Here is a 22,899-nt window from a genome sequence, read left to right as displayed (position 1 = left end):
TTGAGGGGCTGAGGAATAGGATCCCCCTGGCGCTGACGTGGGGGATGAGGCTGCAGAAGACGGGGCTCTGATCACAAAGGGTTCTCAAGGCCATGTTTAAGCAAATGACAGCCCATGAGGGGCTTTCAACAGTGCAGACACATTCTCAGTTCAAAAAGCTCACTTTAGAGGGAGACCGGTTGGGAGGTTAATGAACACATGAGCAAACTGATGGCTTGGACAAGGGTGGTGGCCAGGGAGAGGAAGAGAAATGCATGGGTTTAATGTTTGAAAATGTGCAGGGCTGGCAGTGGAAGATGGAGGAAATAAACAATGACTCTTAATATTGTGCTTTGAGCTGTAGGGTGAATGGAATTGAGAGCTATTCCAGGTAGGAGGCATGTTCTGGGGTCAGGTTACCTACCTGCAAATCCTGGTTGCCGTACTTAAGAGATAATTTTGGGCAAGTCACTCTCTACCCCTCGGTTTACCTATCTGTAAAATGGAGATGATGATAGTCCTCACACCACCAAGAGATAGGAACTAAAGGAGTTGAGGCATGTTCATCACTTAGAATAATTAGTGCCTGTCACTTTGAGGGCTCGATACATTTACCTCTTATTTTAGTGGATCTATTTAGTAATGTGGGGAAGGGCTTCTGTTTTCAACATAAGTCTGAAGTGCTGGAGACATCCAAATGGAGATGTCATGTAGCCTACTGGGTATATGTATCTGGAATTTAGGAGGTAAGTCAGAGTTAGGGATAGATTTGGAGATAAATAGTTTTTAAAACCATGGGCCTGGATGGAATCACCTGCACCAAAATCTCACAAATCACCACTAATTAACTGACTAATGTAACCAAACACCACCTGTTCCCCAACAACCTATGGAAATAAAAAAATTTAAAAATACAGTTTCACAGAAGCGGGAAAGAAGGGAGTACAACACAGGGCTCTGGGGGCATACCAACACTTAGAGCAATGATTCTAAAACCTTAACATCCCAGGAGTCACTGAGTGAGCTTGTTAAATGAAGATTCTGATTCAGTAGGTCTGGGGTCTGAGACTGCAAATCTAGGAAGCTCCCAGATGCCATCAATGCTGCTGGTGCCCCAGACTATACTTGGAGTAGCAGGAACTTAGAGGTTAGATGAAAGGTGAGCTCAAGAGGGATAGGAAGAGGATGAGGAGATGAAAATGAAGAAGAAACAGTATTTCCAGAAGGAAGGAAAGTCAACTGAGTCAAATCCTGCTGGGAGTTCGAGAAAGGTGACGACAGGTCCATTGGATTTGGCAGCATGGAGGTGACGGGTGAGGTTGAAGAGAGAAGTTTCCATGGAATGGTGTGGATGGAAGCAGTGTTAAGTCCAAATAGTGAAGAGAAGTAGTACTTCCTAGATGTTTTGCTGTAAGAAAGCAGAGAAACTGGTGATAGGTAGAACGGCATTTGGGGAAAGGGGAGGCACTGAGTATGTTGGCGTATTAAAGGGAATCATTTAGAGAAGCTGATGGCAGCGCAGAGAGGGGAATGCCTGCAGGAGCAAAGCCCTTGAACAGGCAGCAGAGATGGGGTCCAGAGCGCCAGTGGAGCAATTGGCCCTTGAGGGGAGCAGTGATATTCCTTTGATTAGAAAAGGATGAAGCACCTAGAATATAGGGCTAAAGATAAGTATATTTTTGGTGGGGAAGGTGAGACTCATTTGTTTACTCAATGAATTATGAAGCAAAGCCATCAGCTGAGACAGGATGCTGAGGAGAGAGGAAAATACGAGAAATAACTGTCTCAGGCATTAGGAAATTGAAATGATCAGGAAGGGCATAAGTGTATTACAAGATTGTCCGATAGTGTTGAGATTTGAGACTTTCCTGGTTGCAGTCGCATACTAGCGTCACACTTCTAGTAATGAGGACACTTCTAGTAGTGAAGATATTACTAGAAATGTAACATTACCAGTGTCATTGTTTGTGTGACACTACATGTGTGACTTGCATTCTAGTAATATCTTCATCTTCGTAATGTCACACTTCTGGTGCAGCTGTGGGAAGAGTCAGTTTTAGGTTCAACCAGACTTGGGGTTGAACCAGCTGAGTAAGACAGGGGTAGGGCATCCCTTGTGAATGTCAGCAAGGGAGGGATTATAATGACCCATGGAATTTAAACATGCCCCAAAGGGGAGTAAAGACATGTGAGGGCCACAGACTGATATTCATGACAGGAGAATTGTTAGAGGGGTGGGGGCTGGAGTAAAGGGGAACTGGGAAAATTCCTGAGTAGGGGGCCTGAAGGTGGGATCTGGACCTGGTTCACTTACTGCTGTGGATCAGGTTTTGGTATAGCCAGGAAATTGGATGGCATTTCACCTGGTCATTGACTTCCTTGCTGTCCCTTCGACAAAGTGAACCTGCTCCTCCTTCAGGGTGTCTGCGTGTGTTTTTCCCTTTGCTGGAATGCTCTTCTCCCTGGATATCCATTGTATCCCCCACTTCATTCAGATCTCTCCTCAGATATCACTGGGTAGAACAGAGTGAAAATGCCTGGAGGTAAGAATGTTAACAGGATGAGAGAAAAAAGATTTCGTACAGGTTATACACAAGACTCCTGAAGTCCTGGAAATGACATCGGAAGCTGGGGTGAGCAAGAAGCTGTAGTCTCTCCAATGAATAAGGGGCAGGAAGCAGGAGGGCTTGGCTTTAGGTCAGCAGTTCCCAAGCCCGGCTGCAATTCAAAATCATCAGAGGAGCATTACAAAGGATTTAAGGGATCCGCAGGGAGGCCTAAGCCTCAGGATTTTAAAAAAGGTTCCCCAGTGCTTCTAATGCAGCTGAGAGTCACAGCCACTGCTGTGGATGACAGTGATGGGGTTGGGGAAGGAGGTGGCTAGTACAGCCAGATGGCAAGAATTTCGAAGCCTCTGGGCTTTTTGAAATAGAGATGAGGAGAGAAGGGTTGGACATAGTAAAGGGGACCAGGAGGAATCTCTTCATTCTCCTGGCCAAGGAGCGCCTGGAAGTTCACACCAGGTGGCCCAAGTTCTTGGAATCTGAAATTCGAATACAATATTCATGCAAGTTTGCTGTTAAAAGAGGGATCTGGATTACAGAAGATGGTGACAGACAAGCAGGCATCTGCCAGGAAACTGATCTGTAAGTGGATGCAGTAAATTCTAGCCACTCACTCACTGTGACCTCGAGTAGGAAGCAAAGTTACAAAAAGATCGATGGCAGATTTGGGTAGAATCACTACACCAGCAGCCTACGTGGAAAATCAATTGGGGGTATGCTTTAGAAGAAAGAGCACTTTGCTATGTAGGAAGTTTTTCCCAGTTCAGTGTCTTTCAGAGTGGAGTGTGGCTGTTGCAATGCTGATTTGAGGGATCCTGCGCTGGATTTACCAAATTGGTCTCTAGAGGGGTCAACCTGAGGGATTCTGCATTTTTGACAAATACCCTGGGGTGATTCTTAGGTCTGAGACGGAGAAAGCAATGTTGCAATCTTGGCAGTGGATTAGAATCATCTGGGGAATCTTAAACAGCGCTGGAGTTTGAGCACAGCTTCAGACCAATTAAATCAATGAAGAGGAAGTCTGGGTGTTGGGGTTTTAAGTCCTCGACATGATTTTATGTGCATCTGAGATTTTGAGCCCATTACCTGCACTCTAATTTTTATGAGCAATCCCAGTCCCGGCCATATGTATGTCTTTAGCCCAGACTTTGCTCCTCAACAACAGACTCACAAATCCACCTGTTTACTCACCATCTTGTCTTGGATATCAGACATCTCAAAGTTAACATGTCTGAAGAATAATCTTGATTTCTACCTCCCAAACATGCATTCCCTCATCTCAGTTAGTGGCAACTCCATTCCTCCAGTGGTTTGGGCCAAACTCTCTCCCATTCCATGTGTCATTGGTAAGCCCTGTCAGCTTTAGCTCTGAACTATTTCCAAAACATGCCCACAACTAATCACTTCCGTTGCTAGTACCCTAGCCCAAGCCAGCATCGCCTGGTGACTACACTATTGCCACAGCCGTCTCTCTAGTCTTCCTGCTTCTACCTCTGCCCGTCTGCAGTCTATTCTGCACATAGCAGCCACCGTGATCCTTTAAAAAAATTATTTTTATCGTGGCAAAACATATATAACAAAAAATTTGCCATTTTAAAGTACACAATTCATTGGCATTGAGTACACTCACAATGCTGTATAACCACCACAACAGAACTTTTGCTATAGAGCTTCTCTTCATCATCCCAAATGGAGTAATCCTTTTAAACATAAGTCACAGCATGTCACTACCCTGCCCGCAAACATTCACTGGCTTCCCATCTTGCTCAGCAAGGGACAAAGTCCTGCTGTGGCCCACAGAGCTTTTGGCTGTCCTCTCTGAACGCCCTCTTCACTCATTTCACCCGGTCATTGGCTTCCTTGCTGTCCCTTCGACAAAGTGATCCTGCTCCTCCTTCAGGGTCTCTGCGTGTGTTTTTCCCTTTGCTGGAATGCTCTTTTCCCTGGATATCCATTGTATCCCCCACTTCATTCAGATCTCTCCTCAGACATCACCCTATTAGAGTGATAGCTAAGATAGCCCCGTCCGCATTACTCACTGTATCCCTGTTTTGTTCTTCATGGAACTAATCATTACCCAACATAGACAAGCACATCTTCCTCCACTCAAATGTAGGAGCCTCATGGGAACACGGACCACATCTGTTTTGATAGCTGCAGTATCCTCTAAAACAGTGCCTAGCCCAGAGTGGGTACGCAATAAATATCTACTGAACAAAGAAATATCCGGGGTCATGATAGGTATTCAAATATTAATTGATCTAAAACAAATGTACTGAAAACTTTAAAAAATAGTTTCATTGAGATACAATGAACACACCCTAATACTCACCCGTGGACACTAATTTTCTTGTTGTTAAGGCAGGCATCGGGAAGCACGTGTAAGTTATTGATGTAAGCAGCCCGGAGGCACCCTTATTCTTTCCAGAATTCTACAGCTCACTGAAAAGATCATTGTTTCTTAGGACTTGGAACCAGAAGAGCCTTGAGACCTCCCTGTGGATGTTCATGCATGTGTGTGATGCCTACAATTACAGGCATCTTGATTTCACAGCAACGCCAGCACATTTTCTTAACATCTCACCAATGTTAGATGGGTTAGAGGTGGGAATGACATTCACGTGCCTCTAAAAATGTGCAGTGCCTTTTCTAAAACACTATATTTGGAGACTATAATTTTAATCAAGTGATGTCTAAGTTACAGAGCACCTGTCTAGATTGCTTTATTCTGCAGGTGGATACAAAGTGTATCATGTTTCAGTGCTAGAAAACAGTGAGACACAAGGAGGCATCTTTCTTACCACTGAGGCATCTGTTAAATATCTACCCTTTCCTTTGGTACCTCTACTTCTTTGTATCCCTGGGGAAGGCAATTAACATTAATGCTTCAGTAACAGGCACAGAGCAATAGCCAACAAGATTTGACTGGTAGATCTTAAGTTATTGCTGGGCTCTGCTGGAGTGGGGCTGCATCCTACACAATTTTTCCCATCTCCACTTAAAGTAGAGGAGGTGAAGAGATAGAGGAAAAGCAGAAGAAATCTTTCACATTAATACATCTCCTTTTAAAAATAAAATTGAGAAAAACACAAACCACTGCTTCCTATGTTAATATCTTAGATTGCAATGAACTGTTGAAATCTTTTTTTTCTTTCTTTCTTAAGAGTAAAACATTGTAGTGGTTCTCTGCTGGGTAAGAAGGCATGGTAGAAAATTCCATTCACGATGAATCTGTTCTTTCTACTGTGGCTCCCAACAAAACTCTCTGAAAGTTGTGTACTGTAGTTACCCACAGAAACCTTTATGTTATGAGGTATTTTTCAGAGAGATCGTGATTCAGTTGTTTTCTACAAATCATAGCAAATCATCTTTCAGGCAAGTTGAAAAAATAAATCATCAGAAAAATATGTTGTCAGCAGTCCAGAACATTATTAAAATCTAGTAGTTGTATCTGTGGTAACATTAAAAAAATCCTAGGTTAGGCTCTCTTCTGCAGGATACTCCTAGAATATTACTGCCAATGATTCAGTAGCCATATGCTAGTAAAGCAAGTTATATTTGTTGGTCCATGTGAAATATGAGTAGGAAGACAGCAAAATTGAGATTGTTACATATTTCTCCCTGTGTTCCTGTTTTCTTAGTGGGGTAGGTAGCGGATAGGTGTTGGTAACAGAATTAAAACTCTACTACTTTCTCCTGCTCACTATAGAATCAATTTCCAAATTTGAAGGATGACAATCTAATTATAGGTTACAGAGAATTAGAGCTCTCACTTTTTTCTGATTTTTCTCTTTGGTTGATTACACAGAATTGGTTGAAGCTCACAGTTTTGACGCCAACTTCCAAAGAGATTATACTTACCTCCAGCTTCACAGGGCCATGCATGGCATGACCCCCATGGGTGCCATTCAGAGCATACACGTGAGGGGTGCCCCTTGGGGTTATTACTTTGGCAATCCACATGCAGAACTTCATGTGTGCCCAGGACAAACATTTTCATTAACCAGAAATAAAGTCCATGGTCAACATGTATTTTGCTCTTCTTTTTTTTTTTTTTTTTTTAGTCTAAAGAAAGTTCTGAACAGAATATCAATTAAGCTTACATCACAAAAACTTTAAATGTATTTACAGAGTGAATAAGTTACATAGATAAACTCTGAATATGTTTCTGCTGTGCAACAAGTTCACATGCACACATCTAACACTTGACAGCATTAAGTTTAAGGAGAGAACTTAAGAATGGCCCTTTACATATATATTACACATAATATATGACATTTAAGAAACAAAGAAACAACTCATATTTTACCTTTATGATTCTACTTCTGGCTATCCAAACAGATATTAAAATATGCATGCCTGACAGGTGAGAAGACGTGGAATTTATATTGTGAATAGTTTTCTCTACAAAATGGCAAAGTTAATTAAAATTAACACTCATCCTTCAGCAGTATAAATATGCTCATAAAAGCAACCTTCTAGTAAAAAGCAGCCAAGATCCTTAAAAAGAGTCTATCTGGACCATTTTTGGTGCAAAGAGATCCAGGGCTTTCAGAAACAGTAGCCTAACAACATAAGAAAGGTAGTTCATAGCAGCTCCTTTTAGATACAGTAATTGTATTCAAATTACAGTGTACATTATATTGCAGTCCGTTTACAATTCCCTTTTCACATACACAGGCTGTCAGCGTTTGACCGTCTTACAGTTTTCAGTGGCCAGCTTCATGTTGCCTGCCCCTTTCTCAGCCCACCAAAGAAAGGAAAAAGAAAAAAGAAAAGAAAACGGAACAAGAAAGGGAAAGAATGTACATGTTTGAGAATATAAAATTTTGTGAGTGAAGAAAACATTGCACTTTTGCCAATCTAAAATCGTTTCTAGAAAGGAAGGTACTGTTCAGTGTAGTCGGCTTTGGTATGCAACGGAAGTCACCTCTTCAGTAGTGAGTTGCATATGCTCGGTCAAACGTAACACATTTGTGCCACACAGCGTGACGGGTGGAGTCTGTCCAGGACGTTCTAAGCTACCTTGGTTCTTATAGTATTGCTACACATTGGAAGTTCTGTCATCCTCTTTAGAAAAAGCCCTACAGGTAACAAGAGGGAGAACAGTCTGTCCAAGCCTTTTGAAGGCCGAGAAGACACCGAATGACGTCGCCCCAGCATGGCAGCACTGCCAGTTTGGAACCCAGCGGGGACAGGAGGCTCCTGTCAGAGACTAGTGCCAGAAACACTGGAGTCTGGAAGAAAAGTAGTGAGGACTCGGTAACTCTGGGCCCTGCGGATCATGTCCCGGATCTCCATGTTCAGCTCCATCAGCTTGGTGCAGATCTCGGTCAGGCTCTGGTTAGACCCCACCAGGGCATAAGTACCCGTCTGTCCCAGAGTTTGGTGACGGAAATAAATATTCAGTAGTGTCTGGACCTCATCATCAGAACTGCTTCCAAAGATGTCATTGGGCCACAGACTTCTGCAGTCAAAAATAATAGCACAGATTAGAGGCACTATAAAAAGTTGGGAGCTTATGAGTCTTCATTAATATAAGAATATTACTTTTTGAAAAGGCTTCATTGAGATGGAATTCTCCTATTAGGTAATTCACTCATCTAAGGTACACAATTCAGTGGGTTTTAGTATACTCAGAGTTGTACAAACATCACCATAATCAATTTTAGATTATTATTTTGATAAAATATCAAAAGTATAAAAATATCAGAAAGGAATCTAATACTCCTAAAACATTTACCTTATTTGCTATAGCCTTCCGGTTTCAATGAATGTGAATACAATATCAGGATGTAGGGGCAAAACCAAAAAGGATATGTTCAAATGTTAGTTAAAAATTATACGAAGGTATATTTTGAAGTGCTTCAGCATGTTGTCATTTTAGGGATGACAAATGGCCAGAACCAACACCCACACTTTCAACATGTAGTGTTCTGAAAGCTGAGTGTTTCCGGTTTGGCATTGGTAATATCTGAGAAGAGACCTATAAAATATCTAGCTGTCCGTAGTGGGCTAGATCCAACCATGACAGAGTAACAACCAGGTGCGCATTTCCTGCAACCACCTCTACAAGAAATAGCAGAGTCACCTGCACTCCCTGATCTGCCGCAAAGCTTTGCCGAGTTCGTTGTTCTTCAGGCACTCCAGCATGGACTGGATGGCTGCTTCAGTGGACGTGAAGGTCGGCTCGGACCACGCACCCTCTGAATAGAGAGGGTCAGCTGCAATGACTGCACTGGCTTCCTTCAGGTGTTTCTTTAGGTCACTCAGTTCCCTGGACATATTCAGCAGCTGTTTCCAAAAAACAAAAGGTTTTTAAAACTATATTTAGGTGCTGGGGGAATTTTATATCCCAAAAGAAAAAAAAAAAGAAAAAAAGGATCTTATGGGTGTGGTTAAGCATAAGCTTAATACCTTGGTAAATTCAAATAGGATAGATGACATTGTACTCCACTGTATGTGTAGGGGATTGTGGAGTTGGATGCATTGGATACGTGTCAACCGCTGAGATGCTCTCCTTATAGAAAAGATTAAGACTTCATTTAAAATGGTTTCTACTTAAGTTCTACTTAAATAGGGAATACATACAGAAGGAAAGAATACAAGAGATTAGGCTCAAGAGTGAGTAAGATCTGGGTTCAAATGCCAGCTCTGCAGTGTACTGTAGGAACATGGACAAGTTAATTGACTTTTATGTGCCTCAGTTTTCTCATCTGTGAGACTGAAGATAATAGCCATCCTAAAGGTTTATTTTAAAGATTAAGTGGCAATAATGTATACAAAATGCTTAGTACAGTCCAGCACCTAAGTGCTCAATAAACGTAATCGTGACCAAGGACTCTGTCCTAATAATAAGTTTTTCTCACTCTTGGTTCCATGCCATGGGAAAGTGCTGCAGACACAATTTTGAGGAGGAGGAATAATCTTAAACTAATGTTTGCATTAATGCTATAGCAGTAAAAGATATTTTCCCTCGAAGGTATTGGAACCAAAGGATCCAGAGTGTTAAAAAGTAAAGCATAAGAAAACCTGTGTTACTTCTAAGTGTCTCAAAATATACTACGGAAGATGGTAGTTTTGCAATTTGATCTCAAGAACATTAAAAAATTGGCATAAAATTAAAGGTTTTTTTTCTCTTTGTAATGCAAGTTGATGATGCCTGTTTACTTTGGAAAGTTATTTATTCAACATCTTTGCTTTTCCTCTTCATTCCCAACTCACTCATGGTACAAACTATAAAAAACTGAAGCTTTGAAGGATTAGTTTTTCTTCGCACACATGCCTGTTAAATACAACTACCTACTATAGAAGTAGGTTTAAAATTTACTGAAATAATATTTTAAAACAAGATATTAGAATATCTTAATTTTGTATGTAGTTTTAAATTTGAAAGCACATTTCTTCTTATTTTAAACCTAGATAAGTTTTAAACATTGTGTGTGTACATATACAGTATTTAAAACTTATATAGTATTTAAACACTGTGTGTGCATGTACCCATATAAATAAACACACCGGGTATACCTTGGAAATATTCAGTTCCAGACATCTGCAATAAAGTGAGTCATGTCAATTGTTTGATTTCTCCATGCCTATAAAAATTATGTTTACACAATATTGTAGTCTAAGTACACTAAGTCTAAAAATGTACATACCTTAATTAAAAAACACTTTAGTGCTAAAAAAGGCTAACAATCCTCTGTGCCTTCAGTGAGTAATTATGTTTTTGCTGGTAGAGGATCTTGCCTTAATGTTAATGGCTGCTGATTGATCAGGGTGGTGGTGGCTGAAGGTTGGGGTGATTGGGGCAATTTCTTAAAATAAGACAATAAAGAAGTTTGCTTTATTTATTTATTTATTTATTTATTGAGACGGAGTCTTGCTCTGTCAGCAGGCTGGAGTGCAGTGACGCGATCTCAGCTCACTGCAACCTCCGCCTCCCAGGTTCAGGTGATTCCCTTACCCTAGCCTCTCAAGTAACTGGGATTACAGGCATGGGCCACCATGCCCGGCTAATTTTTTGTATTTTAGTAGAGGCAGGGTTTCACTATGTTGGCCAAGATGGTCTCGATCTCCTGACCTCGTGATCTGCCCGCCTTGGCCTCCCAAAGTGCTGGGATTACAGGCGTGAGCCACCACACCCGGCCAAAGTTTGCTTTATTGATTGACTCTTCCTCTCATGAAATATTTCTCTGTAGCATGTGACAGCATTTTATACACCTTGGAACTTCTTTCAAAACTACAGTCAATCACCTTAAACTCTGCCACTGCTCTATAAACTAAGTTTGTGTAATATTGTAAATCTTTTATTGTCATTTTGACAATGTTCTCAGCATCTTCACCAGGAGTAAATTTCACCTAAAGAAACTTTGTTTGGGCCGGGTGTGGTGGTTCATGCCTGTAATCCCAGCACTTTGGGAGGCCAACGGGGGTGGATCACTTGAGGTCAGGAGTTTGAGACTAGCCTGACTAACATGGTGAAACCCCGTCTCCACTAAAAATACAAAAATTAGCCGGGCGTGGTGGCGCAGGCATGTAATCCCAGCTATTCGGGAGGCTGAGGCAGGAGAATCGCTTGAACGTAGGAGGTGGAGGTTGCAGCGAGCCGAGATCATGCCATTGCACTCCAGCCTGGGCGACAGAGTGAGACTCCATCTCAAAAACAAACAACAAAAAAAACTTTACTTGTTCATTCATAAGAAGCAACTCCTCATCCATTCAGGTTTTATCATAAGACTACAGCAATTCAGTCACACCTTCAGGTTCTACTTCTAATTCTAGTTCTTTTGCTATTTTTACCACATCTGCAGTTACTTCCCCTACAGAAGTCTTGAGCCTCTCAAAGTCGTCCATTGGAATCACCTTCTTCCAAACTCCTGTTAATGTTGATATTTTGACTTCCTTTCATGAATCATGAATGTTCTTAATGGCATCAAGAATGGTGAATCCTGGCCGGGCGTGGTGGCTCACAGCTCACTTCGCGGGGGCCAAGGCAGGTGGATCACCTGAGCTCAGGAGTTCAAGACCAGCCTGACCAACATGGTGAAACCCCATCTCTACTAAAAATACAAAATTAGCCAGGTGTGGTGGTACATGCCTGTAATCTCAGCTACTCGGGAGACTGAGGCAGGAGAATAGCTTGAACGTGGGAGGAGGAGGTTGTGGTAAGCTGAGATTGTGCCATTGCACTCCAGCCTGGGCAACAAAAGCGAAGCTTGGTCTCAAAAAAAACCAAAAAAGTATATCTTGACCATGTGGCAAATAAAAAAGAAGAGTTGATTCCCATTATCTGACAACTTGTAACTGAATAGAGGAAAACCGGTTATGAAGGCCTACTCTCTTGAAATAAGCATTTGAAAGTTGTATAGTTTTTTCCTTTTTTCAAACTGAGTAATAAAAAAATGGTAAAATGGTTGTAGTTTGTCTCTTGTGGCTCTTCCTCCTCTGCTCTCAGATGGTGAGGTTTTCCAGGCTTCATCCTCACTTCTCTGCTGTCATTGGCATGGTTTAATTGACTTCTGCTTGTTCACAATCACATCTGTGCCTTTTGTCCAGATCTCTCCCCTGACCTCACATCTAACCACCTGCAAGATGTCAGTCACCGTTTAAGCCAGGTCTTGTCCAGTATGCAGCAACTGACTAGCCGGGAGAAGGCTTGACTGTCTGGACACGGCATTGCCTCAGTCCTTCTTTCTATATCCCTGTCTCAGCTTTGGTGCCACTGGTCACCTGGTTTATATAAGATGGAACCTGAGTGTCATCCTCTCCTCAACTCTTCTTTCTCCTTCATCCCCCCATCAGTTTCATTGATCTTTTGTCCTGTGTCTCACACTTCCTTCCTCCTCTCCATACCTAGGACTTCTGTCCCAGTTCAAACTCTCTCCTTCTGTTTGAACTATTTCAGCAGCCTCATCACTGGTCTCCATGTCTCTGGTCTAGCTGTCATCAGATCCACCCTCCACATAGCTGCCACAGAGATCTACCTGAAATACTCCTAGGCGCAGCATGTCTTATGATCTCGCCTTTACCCCTCTCTCTTCTGCCTTATCTCATAGCTCCTTTTTGGTGCACCTTCTATTGTAGCAATACTAAGTAGCTTGTAGTTCCTTTCTCTTTCTTCCCATCGGGCTTATGGCCATGCTGTTTGTTCTACTGGAATGCTCCTCCCTCACTCCAACTCACCCTCTGAGAGTCCACTCAGGTGTGGTTTCCTCCAGCAAGCTCTTCAGTTTCAACCTTTCTTACCTCTAGGCAAATGAGGTGTTAGTCCTCTGTGCTTCTATAGTATCCAGTACACACAACCATTATTCCACTGACTACATTGCAGTAGTATTTCTTCATTTGTAGAAAAATTTTGGCTCACTCAGCAGTAAAAATTATTTCATTTTAAATATTTTAAAATATTAAAACATCCTGGTGCTAAGTAGGGCAGGGAAACTGAAGAGAACCAAACACATCATACAGACATTTCCTTCTTACCTCAAGGTAAGGGCAAATATGAAAAACTAACGTAAAGAAGAAAACCCACACCCATGGAAACTTCAAATAAGGATGCCCAGCCCCAGGGCCAGGATCAGGGAGATGCAAGCAAGGCACCTAGCGCATAACCCACAGGAAGGTTCTCTCCTACACGCGTTCTTCAACTGTAAGGCACTTCACTTTCCATACCTACTCCTGACTTTGCTTTTAAAAATGAGAATAGAAATACATACAGGACATGTTTATTTCAGACTTGTGCTTGAGCAAAATAACGATGCGGGAATAAAATCACTTGGGCAGTTATAAATGGGGTGGAGTGGGGAAGAACAAAAGAAATGATTTTCGTGGTGGGACGTGGGGTTGGAAAGCACGTAGACTCACCTCTGGCATGGAGCTAACTTCGTGCACCTGGCCGATGAGCTTACAGTAGGACTGAAAAAGCAATAGCAGCTGGAAGTGTAGCTTATACAATCTCTGACACAGTTCCAATTGCTAAAGAGAGAAATTGCACGGGAAGAAATAGTTATTATTAAGGATCATTCCCATATAACTAGTGAAATCTCAATGGAGACAAACTTTTTTTTTTTTTAATTAAGAAAACATAACCAGCTGTTATTCCAAATAAAACAGAAAAACAAAATACAGTCATTAAATATCAGTGAGAAATCCACGGTATAATTTCGATTATAGTCTGTGTAATGGATGACTAATTAGAGAGTAGCACCTATAAAGGGACTGAGTAGACAGCCAAATTTCCATTATATTTGCCAATTAAACACCTACCAATTATAGCTGAGTGGTTGTCTTCATTTTTATAAGCTATAAATTATTTTTAAACAGAAAAATTTCCTTTCATTAAAAGTATATTTGAAAGGCAAAACATTAAGCAGTTTTAGGTGTTAAACTTATAAATTCAGTAGACGCCTGGGCCCCTGTAAACATAACAATCACGTGGTCCTCCAGAGTCCTGTATCAGGCTTACTGATGATACGTCTACTCTGTGCTCAGTAAGTACTTGTTGAATTAAAGAGAGATAAAAAGGGACCAAAAAATGCTTTAAAAAAAGAAATTACGAACACATTTGAAAATTTCTGTGGAAAGGACATCAAAAAGTAATCATACACAATGGCCCTTGAGCCACATAGATACCTCTGGAATTTAAAATGTTTCAGGGATGCATTTGTGCCTCTGTACCCTATAGTGTGGTCTTTACACAGCTTATGTATACTATGAGGGAAAAATAATAATTCCAATGCCAGTGATCGACTAAACTTGGAGCTGTAACCTCTACACTTTGCCTATTTTATTCCAAGAATGAGTTTGCTCCCAGGTAGTGAGTGGATGGGATTCTGTGAAAGGAAAGGAACAGCCTTCGCTCAACAGAATTTCATGGCCAGCAGTCACCAGTGAAAGTGAGTTAAATATGTGGTTTAAACTAAATGCTTCACTGTTCAGTTTTCAAATGGGGTAGGATAAATAGGGCCTTTCTTTTACCAAGGACTACAAAGAAGGCAGCTCAGAATTGAGAGCTTCTAAGGTGACTTAAAACTGTTTCCCCCAATCAGTTTAAGGAGAGAAATCACAAGAATTTAGGTTTTAGGAAGAATGTTCTATTGATATTATTAACAGACTTTTGATCCTAAATCTTAAAAGTTACTAAAATTCATGCTAAGACTATGCTGAATGGTTTCCTTTCTCTTTCTAGCCCTTCCCTGCTCTTTAGGGGAGAACCAATTCTGCCTAGATTATTTGATCTCTCAATACTGGTACCCAGCCTAAGATTAAAGAAGCAGCTACACTGACTAATTAACTCGAACTGGATATTTGGTTGTTTTAGTAAAATATTGTATTTTGTGGTCTTTAAACTTCTCTTTAGGGGAACCTTTAAAAATCTGGTATAAAAGATAACTGCCAGAGACTTGCAAATAAATAAAAAAATATTGTTTAAAAACAATATTACCTTCACAATTTAGGGTGAAACCTAGCTATGAAAAGTCTGACTTTCCTGTGCCAAATCATGGTAGTTATTACACAAAATATTCCACTGACAGTATGAGAATTCATAGCAATATAGGTTTCTACTTTGGGGCAAAAGCAGCCCAGAATGCTACTAATAAACTGCCATGTCTTAATCTACCAAATAAAATAAATTAAAATGAGAAAGGGAAAACATGCTAAGAGATATAACAGTAACAGTAAAAAATAAGGGTTGTTATGGGTCCATGCCTAAATGGACAAAGAGTATGAAAGAAAGTTAACTTACTGCAAGAGATTCCATTTGCTACACAGCAAGCATGGCACAGGAAACAAAGGAAAGGAAAGAAAGTACAGGGTCAGTGTCTGCATGCAACAGAAAGCACGGCCCTTTTCCAAGAGCAGAACCGTCAGCAGTATTAGCATTGCTCACCCAAACTTGATAAATCTTGCAAATGTTGTACCCATTCAACATGCATAGCGTTCTAGTTAAAAACAAGCTCTAATGGGAAACATATCACTGAAAAAACATAATGTTTTTTAGGTTCTTTGATTAATCAGTTTAGATTTTGTCAGTCAGTTTTAGAGACCAAAAATCAAAACTTGTATTGCTTGAAGATTTTAGTGTATAAGTGTGCATAATATGTGAACACAGTAAAACTGAGAGGAAGCCAGCTTAGTTATCTGAAGAATTATAGCCCCAAACAAATTAGACTATTGCTTTGTATTAAGGCAGAGTCTTTATTATGTTCAGTTTCATATCTATTAAACTATGACCTTCCAATTAACATTGAATATAGTGAACAATCTACATGGTATTTTCTTTAGTTGGATTGCCTTGCACATTGAGAATATTTTATAGGACTACTATAATTTTTAATTCCAAAGGACTAAACATTGTATACCCTCAAACAAGTGTGAAATATGACAGGTAATTTTCTTGCATTTTACTTTTTATAACAATTTTTTCTCCCATAGACAATTTCTTTTTTCTTTTTGTTTTGAGATAGAGTCTCACTCTGTCGCCCAGGCTGGAGTGCAGTGGCACCATCTTGGCTCACTGCAACCTCCGCTCCCAGGTTCAAGCGATTCTCCTGCCTCAGCCTTCTGAGTAGTTGGGATTACAGGTGCATGCCACCACACCTGGCTAATTTTTGATTTTTTTTTTTTTTTTTAGTAGAGATGGGGTTTCACCATGTTGGTCAGGCTGGTCTCGAACTCCTGACCCAGTGATCTGCCCGCCTTGGCCTCCCAAAGTTCTGGGATTACAAGTGTGAGCCACCATGCCTGGACTCAATAGACAATTTCTATAAGTAATCTACAACCAATAGTTAGTGTAAAATAATGTAAAATTGTAACTGGGCCATGTTCAACACCAGCTACAATTTTTTTTTTTTTTTTGGATGAAGTCTTGCTCTGCTGCCCCAGGCTGGAGTGCAGTGGCACAATCTTGGCTCACTGCAAGCTTCACCTCCTGGATTCACACCATTCTCTTGCCTCAGCCTCCCAATGTAGCTGGGACTACAGGTGCCCGCCACCACACCCAGCTAATTTTTTTGTATTTTTAGTAGAGATGGGGTTTCACCTTGTTAGCCAGTATAGTCTTGATCTCCTGACTTCGTAATCCGGCTGCCTTGGCCTCCCAAAGTGCTGGGATTACAGGCGTGACCCACTGCGCCCGGCCAGCAACTACCATTTTTTGATGTCGCTATATCATAGAATTGGTTCATGGAAAGTTTGGGTATGTGGAAAGAGATAAGTAAAACTTGACAGAATGTATTTTTTTTAAATTAATGACCATTCCTAATTATGCATCAACATATCTGGTTCTGAATTTTCAAAACATTTAAGGACCTAAGAGTTTCTAATCCAATAAAACCCCCTTATTTTAAAGCTCTTTAAAAAGTCTCTGGGTTATCATCGTTTTAATGTATTGTACTTGAAAATAAGGTACAGTAAATAAGAACAAATGAAACTATCAACTTATTATTTATTAGTATCTACAAATGTAATTAAAGGACTGCTGCCAACAAACCCTACTCTATCCTCCAAGGGTCTGTTCTTCCCTTACTTATCACTTGCTTGTCATGTGGGGCTGGCACACTGATGCATATTATGTTTACTAAGTAGTGTTTTGGACCCTGGCCATAAATTTCTTTCAAAGTTTGGAAGACAAACACCTGTAAGCCTCTGATGTGGAGACTACACAGCTTCAGGTATTTACTATTCTCAAGAAAACTTTACATCTAGAAGTTTCTAAAATCAAACTTTCTGTTCTGAAATACAATGTCATATAAGATCGTCACACAGGGAGAGTCTTGTCTATACAGACGCAGAATTTCCAGCGCGAAGACTTTTTGGACAACATCAAATATGACTGAAATGTTTAGTATGCAGTTTAGGAAGTAAACATTTGCTACCACGGGATTTACCTTTCAGAAGTGTGAAATGAAGCAAGTGCTGAGTAAATTACAAGGCCTTGTGTGAAGAAAACGGCTTTTTATTGCTTTCCAAAACAAGGTTATAACCCAAAGAGGTCATCAAATCAGTTCAAGTAAAATCTTTTCTGTTCAATAAAGGCAGAGGAAACTTTCGACTCCAGCTTGGTGCTAAGGAATTTCATTGTCAATGAATTCCTCCCACTCAGCTCTCAGGGCACAAAATAGTGTTTTTCTTGGGAGATGGCCAACTGTGATGAATGCCAGTCCTCAGGATTCTTCCTAAGCATTCCTTTTTAGGTAGGCTAGTTCAGGCTTCCTTGATATTTATTATCTCAGAATCTTTCTGTAGGCCACAGGATGGGACCTAGTTCGCATTTAGAGTTCCAAAAAGATAGTGGAAAAAGCCTTTCTGGGGGGCCATTTTATGGAAAGTATTAACACTCCCCTTGTCCCACCATTCCGTGCTAATGTATCCACATTCTAAAAATAATCCCTTGAGAAGTCTTTATAAACTTATCTGTGTTTTGGTGACTTGAGGTTCTTTTGAACACGTTGTGGGAATGTCCTTGCTTTATTTAGTCACAAGGATTTTCTTCAAGGCCCCTTCCTGCTCTCCTGGTATGGCTTGATTTATAAAATTGGATTTAGAGGTATGTTTTCTCAAAACGAGGAAAAAAAGATCATGGAGCCAAGATATTAAGAATTTATCATAAACAATCGAGGAATGCAGAGCTTTTAAAAGCCCAGAATAATTGAACTCCTGCTGATCGACGGTAGCATAGCCGTATCTGGGTTCTGTCTTCTGTTCTCAGCTGGATTCTATGCTTATGACATAACCAGTCAGTAAAAATCTAAGACATTTTTGATATGCTAGAAGATGAACCACAGTGTACTAGAATAGCTATTATTTTCATCTCATTTAATCTCTGAAAGTCCTGCGTTTAAATTAATGAGATAAAATTTAAATAACCTAGCCTAATGATGAAATCCCCTAAAAGGTGGGAATAGTATGTACTCACTTGTTGCTAATAATGCTCGGGCCTGGCACATTGATGGCTACTGCATTAACTTTGTTAAGTAGTTTTTTGGACCTTGGTCATAAATATCCCTCAAAGCTTTGGAAGATAAATACAGCTATGATACAGATTACACATCCTGAGGTATTTACTTTTTTCAAGAAATCTGTAAGCTGTCTTCAGCAGACATTTCTTTAGCCAATATGAGAAGGAATATGGCTTATAGAGGAAAGACTGACTATATCTGAAGGATGATGTTTAACAGATGATAACTTAACTGGAGAAAAGTCTTGTCTTGTTCAACACTTAACTTGTTCCATTTGTATAAGAACAGAGGTCGTAGGCTTCTCATTCATAGATTACGTAGATAGAAAATACATAACCGAGAAGATAAGTGTCCAAAAAGACCCTCACAGAATGATGATTTGAATATAAGAAGATGAAACGTAGTAGGGCTAAATGTGAATTATTGTCCTTGAGTTCAGAGAGTCAAATGTTCAAGTAGTGCTCAGAAATACCTGTTGAATTATGAATGCATTAACTAAAATCGACAATACATGATGTCGAAACATCTCCAGCTTTTCTGGGCCACCTCTGCAGAACTGGATGATGAACTGTGTTAATTAACTATAAGGAGACTAAAGCCACTGCCTGCAGAACCCAGAGCCGAGAGGTCTGCAGACTTTGTTCCCTGACCTGCATTTATGTTCACTTAAACCATCGACTAGTGGCCACTCCAGAATGAATTTTGCAAGAGATGGAGAGGTCAATGGAAACCAAAATCCTTAGTTGGAAATGCTGATTTTAAGTCATGAAGAGATTTATTTCTCCTTTTGATATGTGCAGGCTGAGAAAACACTACTAAAGCAGTGTCCGCAAATGAAAGTGATCTCATGACACAAGCAAATCACATCATGCCTTGATTTATGTCCTATTTAGTGTATGTTGCACCTTATTCTAGGAGAACTGATATTACTATCACCAAGAAGCCCAAATCATTGACTAATAATGCTGTCTTTAAAAAAGAGCCTTCCCCGAAATATACTTCCCAAATATTGGAAATAATTTTCTTAGAAACATGGTTTGTTTTGTTGTTTTGAACACGCGCTGAGAATGTTCCTCCAATATATCCCTCAGAAAGTCAGTTCAGCAGACAGGTGCTTGTATATGCAGAGCTGCTTCTCGCATATGCAAAGAATAATACTCTTTCCTGTTTTATTTTTGGAAACTCAAGCCCTTTCTATCTAGCTTTATTCTTCACTTTGGAGACTTAGGTACAGAGAAATATTTTTCTGTTATAAGAAAAGCAACAGGCCAAGCATCATGATGACTGGTGCCTGGCTCCTGCCTTGAGCATTAGGAACTCACTGGGCAGGAGGGATGGTGGAGAGTCCATATGGGTCTATACTTAGTGCTGGCTCCTCGTTGCCACTGAGGAAGGCAGGCCCAGTGTTGTTAGATCTTCTTATTTAGAGACACTAGGAATTCTGTTTTGAGTGTGTGTGTATGTGTGAAAGTTTGTTTTGTTTTTTTTGTTTTTTTTTGAGATGGAGTCTTGCTCTGTCACCCAGGTTGGAGTGCAGTGGCGCAATCTCGGCTCCCTGCAACCTCCGCCTCTCAGGTTCAAGTGATTCTCCTGCCTCAGCCTCCCAAGTAGCTGGGATTACAGGCGCCCACCACTGCACCTGGCTCATTTTTGTATTTTCAGTAGAGATCATATTTCACCACGTTGGCCAGGAAGATCTCGAACTCATGACCTCGTGAACCAACCGCCTCATGCTCCCAAAGTGCTGGGATTACAGGTGTGAGCCACCGTGCCTGGCCGTATGTGTGGAAGTTTAAAATTTTTAAATGCAAGGTCAGTTAATAGTGTGCAAACTTAACACGTCTGTGAATTGGTTATAGTTCACAAGCCACCAGTGCATACGCTTTCTTCATTATTTTTATGTCTGCAACTTTATGTTAAGAATAGAAGAAAAATTGGAAAAATAAATATTCAGCACCCAACAAAGAGATATATTGTCTTCCACAAACAATTCTACAGCAATCCTCACTTAAATCACCTGTTAAGAATGACTAGGAATTTTCTACTGGCAAAGACCGGACCAGACTAGGTAGGGCTTGGGGGTTGAGAAGCTTTCATATGCATGTCTGTACACTGTCACCATCTCTGACAGACTGATATCTTTATTCAAGAATTTACTTTGCTAGGTTTAGTCGGGTAAGCACTAATCCTTTCATGAAGTGCACACTTCTCTGAAATAGAACAGATATGAGTAATAATTATCGGTATATACACATTGCTATTTATATCCAGACACAGATTCTGCAAGTTATAAGTTCACTTATCCACATTCTACATGTCCTCAGGCAAGGGTGTGCTCAGAGTAACTGGCAACATCAAATCATTCCAGAAGACAGAGAACCTGATTACACAGGAGTGTTGGAGAGAATGACTTAGAGGTAAGTTAAGCAGTGCTCTGAGGCTAGACATTGGTTGGGTTTTGTTTTGGGTTGGAAGCCAAATGGTAGCTCTAGTCAGCAAAATTATATCTCCACATCTCTAGATATAAGATCTTGATATTTAAGTGGAAAGACACAATCATTTCTCCTCAAGGCCCACCTTTCGTGTGTAAGGACTTTTTTCCCTCAGTTTTCTCTCACAGCCCATTTCCGGCCTTGTTGAGTGTTACCTATGATGGGAGCCGAGGCTGCCTGATTTGTGTACTCTGCGTGGTGCCTAGCCATGCCTCAAGGCTGGTGGAATTAGAAAGTGTGAGGTTTGAGCTGCATGCCCAGTGGCCAGACTACTTCCAGGGTCTACTAACGAATTAAAACAGAGACTGTAACCAAGTATCCAGATGACTTAAACAAATCTCCCTGCCTTGCCTGACTTGCTAGGATTGCTAACCTCTTTTGTTAGGTGGCATATACTTTGCCTTCCAGATCAACCACAGACTCCAAAATTGTCACACATGTAGGCCTGGAAGCATCTTCCTTAGGACATCCGGTCACTGCTTGAGTTCTCTGGTCACCAGTGTGTCCAGGAGCCATTTGGAAATATTCTGAAACACTGAGCTAATACCGACAATGGGGCCAAAGCTTGGTTGGTTTTTGCAAAAACGTTGGAAGCACCAGACTCAGAATTTGCCCTTCCATTATTGCTTTCCTAGTAAATCCCACTCTCATTCCTCTTGGGTGTTTTATGCATCTTCCCTCCTTATTCATGCAGATTCCTAAAGCCATATTAGACACTTAGACATATGCTGGAAATTATTCTTGAGTGTTTTCCCATGTGTATGTTTTGCCTCCAAAATTAAGCTAGAGAAAGTGTGGACAAATGGAAAGAATATGGCCTTTAGACTTTGCCTGTCAGCTTCAGTTTTCTTAGCTGCAAAATGGAAAAACCCTGATTTCAAAGGATTGTTGTAAAGGATCCAATGAGATTACATGTGTACAGTACTCAAAAACATTAGTTTCTTCTTTCTACTTTTGTATTCTCAAGCCTTTATAGTAATGCTAACAGAGTTGTCACATCTAAACAAATGAATAAATAGATGAAGTCTATTTTTTGAGTCCTTGGGTTTAGTAAAAACACAACAAAAGAGAGGGAGAGGAAAAAGTACTACAAAATAGAAGCAATGAAAGAGGTGCATGAATAGGAAATGGGTAAAAAACAATAAGCAAAAATAAGATAGAGATATTTGTTTGAAGAAGGTGAAGAAGAACCAGGTAAAAAGGAGGGAGCAACTAAAACTCAGTAAAACAACTTAATAGAAATAAATCACAAGCACAACAGAAATACATATTTTAAAGTTGGAATGTTTGGGAAACAGGATAGGTTAACTGGAATTTCTGGTTATCCTTTAGGGTTAACCAGGAAGCTATAAACAAACAAACAAATACACAATAGATTTGGTTTCAACCCTTGTTCATAGAAATCTGCAAAGTATCAATGCACTTTCCTGTCTGAGGTTCTGTTATAGAGAATATAATAGAATCTGATGATTGAGGCCAAGTTTTCAGAAAACAAATTGTGTTTTACATACTACTATACAAACTAGACTATAAGCCAGATTAGATTTATGCTCAAAGTAAATCCTAACCTGGTAACTGTTCTCTGGCCTGAATTTGTCTTAACAGCAGATTATAGTGAAGGGAGGGCTGGGCTGGAATGACAAGCCATGAGTACTACTGGGTGGCCATAAAATCTGAAACCTAGATAATACTTTATTTTTTAAAATGTATTACTTCTGGGATATGCTAATGGCACAGGTTATTCAGTGAAAATCTAAGTCACAAATCATCTGAGACATGACGTCACAGATGCATATATAGGGATTGAGGGAAATGCCGGAGTTTATTGTGATTTTTGAACAGCATATTTCAATTCTGCTTTGCTTATGGGAGACATTATATAAGTCATTAAACACTTATTTTAAA

The 22,899-nt window shown here is 40.3% G+C and overlaps 1 protein-coding gene across 3 annotated transcripts in view; it reads right to left on the bottom strand.

Moving 5' to 3' along the window:
• Positions 1–4,077: 4,077 nt before the first annotated feature.
• The window catches only part of FRY (FRY microtubule binding protein), a 272,666-nt gene continuing 253,844 nt past the window's right edge, over positions 4,078–22,899 (bottom strand). For 2 of the 3 annotated variants that reach the window (XM_050766803.1, XM_050766804.1), the window contains exons 59-62: positions 15,289–15,306; positions 13,407–13,517; positions 8,635–8,837; positions 4,078–8,010 (exon numbers count right to left, since the gene is read on the bottom strand). In XM_050766803.1, coding sequence (XP_050622760.1) covers positions 7,752–8,010; positions 8,635–8,837; positions 13,407–13,517; positions 15,289–15,306 — 591 coding nt within the window. In that variant the 3' untranslated portion in view covers positions 4,078–7,751. The remainder of the gene's footprint in view (positions 8,011–8,634; positions 8,838–13,406; positions 13,518–15,288; positions 15,307–22,899) is intronic. The other variant, XM_050766805.1, reaches the window with a different exon arrangement.

The sequence above is a fragment of the Macaca thibetana genome, chromosome 17 (assembly GCF_024542745.1).
Source record: "Macaca thibetana thibetana isolate TM-01 chromosome 17, ASM2454274v1, whole genome shotgun sequence".
Lineage (NCBI taxonomy): Eukaryota > Metazoa > Chordata > Mammalia > Primates > Cercopithecidae > Macaca > Macaca thibetana.
This window is presented reverse-complemented; position numbering and strand designations above follow the sequence as displayed.